Source organism: Echinops telfairi, unplaced genomic scaffold (assembly GCF_000313985.2).
Source record: "Echinops telfairi isolate 266 unplaced genomic scaffold, ASM31398v2 ScPeMD7_443;HRSCAF=831, whole genome shotgun sequence".
Classification (NCBI taxonomy): Eukaryota; Metazoa; Chordata; class Mammalia; order Afrosoricida; family Tenrecidae; genus Echinops; species Echinops telfairi.
In genome coordinates this window covers 44,806,453-44,810,964 of record NW_022104341.1, presented here as the reverse complement: position 1 = coordinate 44,810,964, position 4,512 = coordinate 44,806,453, and the positions used below count along the sequence as shown (strand labels likewise).

Here is a 4,512-nt window from a genome sequence, read left to right as displayed (position 1 = left end):
TTTTAAATCATTTTATTGGGGGCTCATACAACTCTTTTCACAATCCATACATACATCAGTTGTATAAAGCTCATTTGTACATTCGTTACCCTCATCAGTCTCAAAACATTTACTCTACATGTAAGCCCCTGGCATCAGCAGTTCCTATCTGTACCAGAGTACATCCTCTGGTCTAGCCAGATTTGTAAGGTAGAATTGGGATCATGATAGTGGGGTGTGTGGGGGGGCGGGGCGGAGGAAGCATTTAGGAACTAGAAGAAAGTTGTATGTTTCATCGTTGCTACCCTGCACCCTGACTGGCTCATCTCCTCCCCGCAATCCTTCCATAAGGGGATGTCCAGTTGCCTACAGATGGGCTTTGGGTCCCTACTCCGCACTCCCCCTCATTCACAATGGTATGCTTTTTTGTTCTTTGATGCCACTAGGCCTATCTTTACATGGATTAAATTGTCAGCTTTTCAGCCAGTTGTCAGATGTTTAACCATTTGTTACCACCCAGGGATTCCTTTCAGTAGAAACAGCAGTATCAAAATTGCTTAATAAAATGCAAAATTGCATTTCTTTGAAGATTTCTTAAATGAGACAGAATAGTTAAGTTTTCAGTCAACTTGATTAGGGCAAGATTCTCAGTTGTTTGCTTGTAAAACCTAGTAGTAATGCCCCATAATATCACCTAACATAATGTAGCCAATTTCATAATGAGATTTGTGAGCAGACAATCAATTGTAAGAAGATTCAGGTGCAACACAACCCACTTAATCAGGTGATAGCCCCGATACCATTGAAGAAAGTTCCCAGGGTGTGTGTGGCCTATTCCTATGTAAGTGGACTCTGGAAAAGCTTTTTGCTGGGCCTGAATCCTACATCTACCTCATTGACTGCCCATTCTTTGTACTTGAGTCAGTGGTCTTCCGTAATGCCTGCCAGTCCTGGAAACCATCAGTGGTCTACCATCTGACCTACTGACCTTGGATTCATTTCCTTTTCCAATCTTAAGCCTCACCTGTTGATCCTGGGTTCATCAGCCCCCAAAGCTACTCACATCAGAAGCCTAGAGTTTTAACATCTGGCCTGTAGATTTGGAACCAGCCTAGACCTGAATTGACTCACTTTTCCAACTGTGTGAGCCATTTTCTTAATATAAATCTCCCTCTAAACATACATATATAAGTATCTCTGGCTTTGCTGCTTTAGAGAACCCAGTGTAAGACAAGAACAAATGCAGATAAAGGTAAAGGGATCCCACTAGCAGCAAGAGAGAAGAGCTAGGAATGGAGCTTGTCATTTGGACCCCCAAATCCATATGCATTGAATCTCCTTTAGGAGACGGCTGTGATACCAGAGGAGTAGCTCAGGAGCAGCAGCAGAATCAAGAGCCAGAGTATCAACCAGAGAGGTGGACTTCCTAGCTCACAGAGTAAGTAAAGCTCAGTGCCTTCAGGTAGGAGGCTGGTGTGTGGAGTGGGGTGCCTCCAGGCACATAATTGGGGGAGTTAGATTTGCTGAGTGCCTTCAGGTTGAGACATATGATAAAGTGGCATGCCCTGAAAGAGCTTTGTAATTGTGTTCAAGCTAGGCTGAGAGGCCAAAGACCAAAGTGTGTCCTGCCTGTGGACACAGTGAGACTAGACAGTCCTGTCCAAATAATTGTGTCCTGAGCATTTGTAACATGTTAACGTCCCTAATACACCCCATAATCATAAAGTATTGCCTGTAAGTTCTTTCTGGAAATTGCAATGAATTATTGAACCCAATGGAAAGGTAGTGGGTGCTGTAAAAGGGACAGTTGATGTCAGAACTTATAGGTTGGAGGGTCAGGCATGTCTGATCTCAGCCTTTAGAAACTAGCCTTAGACGATGCTGATGTGGAATTTGATTTTCCTTCTTACAAAGTTAGAAGAGGTCAGATGATGCCAACCTATGTCATTTCTTCTTTTTACAGATTAATCAGTAAACTTTCATCTAATGACTAATAAACATTATGCTTATTGAAATACTGTTAATTCTCTTCTGGTAGGTATAATATGAATAATTAACTGGGGGCGGGGGAGAAAGCAGATAGAGTTAAAGTTTCAGTTTGTATCTTGGATATAATAAATTAGCCAAAAGTCTTTGTGGCTGATATGTTTTTATGCTTCATTTAATGATGATAGGAAGAGTCATGTCAGAAGAAACAGTCAGCGAATCACAGTTTTCCTTGAAGGCGGCAGCGTTGAGAGTGTTTGATCTTCCTCTGTCTTGGTACTATTCTCTCTGCCAGGTAAAAAAATGAGATACACTTGAAATTTCATTCACTCATTGTTCAAGAATAAAAGCCACAGAGCTTATTTTGCTTAATAGCATTGACATTTTAATTTATGTAATTTTTATATATAATTCAGTAAAAATGCTTTATTAAAGTTGTTAAAAACCTGCTTGCTTTTTTTGTATTTCATTTAAAAAATCATTCACAACCGTTAAAGGGGATTGCATTACTTCTAAAAAATCTTTCTAAAGCAAATATAAAATCCATTACCACTATTATTCAGTGAATTATTTATTCCAACAGAAGTATTCTGACTTTTATCCATTTGTTTTAAATATTTGCTGGCACTATAGTTTGTTCTCCATTGTGCTAAATGAAATGATAACCTGTGGAAAATAGCATTTAGTTTACTAAACATGCCAGAATTCATTAAATCCTAGCTGAACATTTTTTCATATTTCAGCATTTCTGAAACTTACTTGCATCTTAAATTGAATATTATCTTAGGTTGAAGAAATACAATTTTACTTTAAGTATCTTACATGTTACATGTAACATAGCATGTTACCTAGAAATGGTATGTTAGAATAAAAGTAATTACTTTTTATGAAGTATTTACTATGTGAACCCACTACCATCTAGTGGATTTCAACTTATAATAATCCTGTAGGCTGGAGTAAGAATCCCTGGGGGCATAGTGGTTACATGTGTGGCTGCTAACTGCGAGAATAGCAGTTCAAAGCCATCAGCTGCTCCTTGGAAGAAAGATGAGGCTGTTGACTTCTGTAAGAGTTCCTGTCTTGGAAACACACAGGAACACACTCTACCCTGTGAGTCAGAATCAACTTGATTGGCAGTGAGTTTTGTTTGGGTTTATAGGACAGAATAAGGTTTAACAATCTGTGATATGCAGATGGCACAGCCTTGCTTGCTGATGAAAGTGAGGGCTTGAAGCACTTAATTGTGAAGATAAGTATGAATTACCTCAAAGGCAAATATCCTCACAACTGGACCAATAAGCAACATCATGAGAAACAGGGACTACAATGAAATAGTCAAGGATTTCTTGACTATTTTACTTGGTGCACAATCAATGCCCATGGAAGCAGTCAAGAAATCAAACTGTGTATTGCACTGGATAAATCTGTTGGAAAAAATCTGCCTTGGAAAAATCTTTTTTTGTTAAAACGTATTAAAAGCAACGATGTCACTTTGAAAACTAAAGTGTGCCTGACTCATGCCATGGTATTTTCAATCACCTTATATTTATGTGAAAGATGCACAGTGTATAAAAGATGCCTAAGAAGAATTGATACATTTGAATTATGGTATGGGCAATGAATATTGAATTTATCATGGACCGCTTGAAGAATGAACAAATCTGTTTTGAGATAAATACAGCTAGAATATTCCTTAGAATCAGAGATGGAGAGACCTTGTCTCATGTACTCTGGACTTGTTATCAGGAGAGAGCAGTCATTGTAGAAATATATCATGCTCGGTAAAGTAGAGGGGTCAATGAAAAAGAAGATGACTCTCAAGGAGATGGATTGATACAGGGGCTGCAAAAATAGAGCAGTGTTTCATTTTTTGTGCATAGGGTTCTATGAGTCAGAACTGCCTGGAGGGTGCCTAAGAACCAGTACAACGATACTGGTAGTATGCTAAGGGTCGAATCTAGAGTGATGAGCCCAGGCACTGTCTCTTTTGACTTACAGCTTGGTGAGAGAGACAGTATCACGTTACCTTACAAGTACAAGTAGAATTTTAATTTGTACAAGTGCTACAAACATAAGGTCCTGTTTCCTCTTTCTGTTAGCTGCTGTAAAATTAGTTCTGATTCATGTTTATCTCATGTACACCAGAACAAAATACAAAGTGGAAAACCTCCTTTTGATCCTGCAGAGATAATAATGGTTTTGAACCGTTGCTTTGAAGTTAGTAGTAACACTTAACAATTCTACAGAGCCACCAGAGTTATTCCTAAATGGCATTCCATATGGATAATATAAATTTGTATTTCCCAAATTTTCCCATTCTGACAGGTGAGAAAGTTATATCAGCATTTTTCAATTTTTGTTTGTTATTATTATGAATTATGTTGAACATCTTTTCATAGATTTAAGAGCCATTTGTATTAAGTCCAAATTGCTAAAATAATTTCCATATAGGTCATACTGATCCATACCAGTAATTTTTGACATTGTTTCTCTGCACTCCCGATAAAGAAATCACTTAGCACTCCAAATAAAACCTTCACTATAGTT

At 38.1% G+C, this 4,512-nt stretch overlaps 1 protein-coding gene across 1 annotated transcript in view; it reads left to right on the top strand.

Moving 5' to 3' along the window:
- Positions 1-386: 386 nt before the first annotated feature.
- Positions 387-4,512, top strand: part of MIGA1 (mitoguardin 1) — an 81,931-nt gene continuing 77,805 nt past the window's right edge. Inside the window, exons 1-2 of the mRNA XM_045291736.1 lie at positions 387-1,417; positions 2,154-2,260. Of these exons, the coding sequence (XP_045147671.1) occupies positions 2,162-2,260 (99 nt within the window). The 5' untranslated portion in view covers positions 387-1,417; positions 2,154-2,161. The remainder of the gene's footprint in view (positions 1,418-2,153; positions 2,261-4,512) is intronic.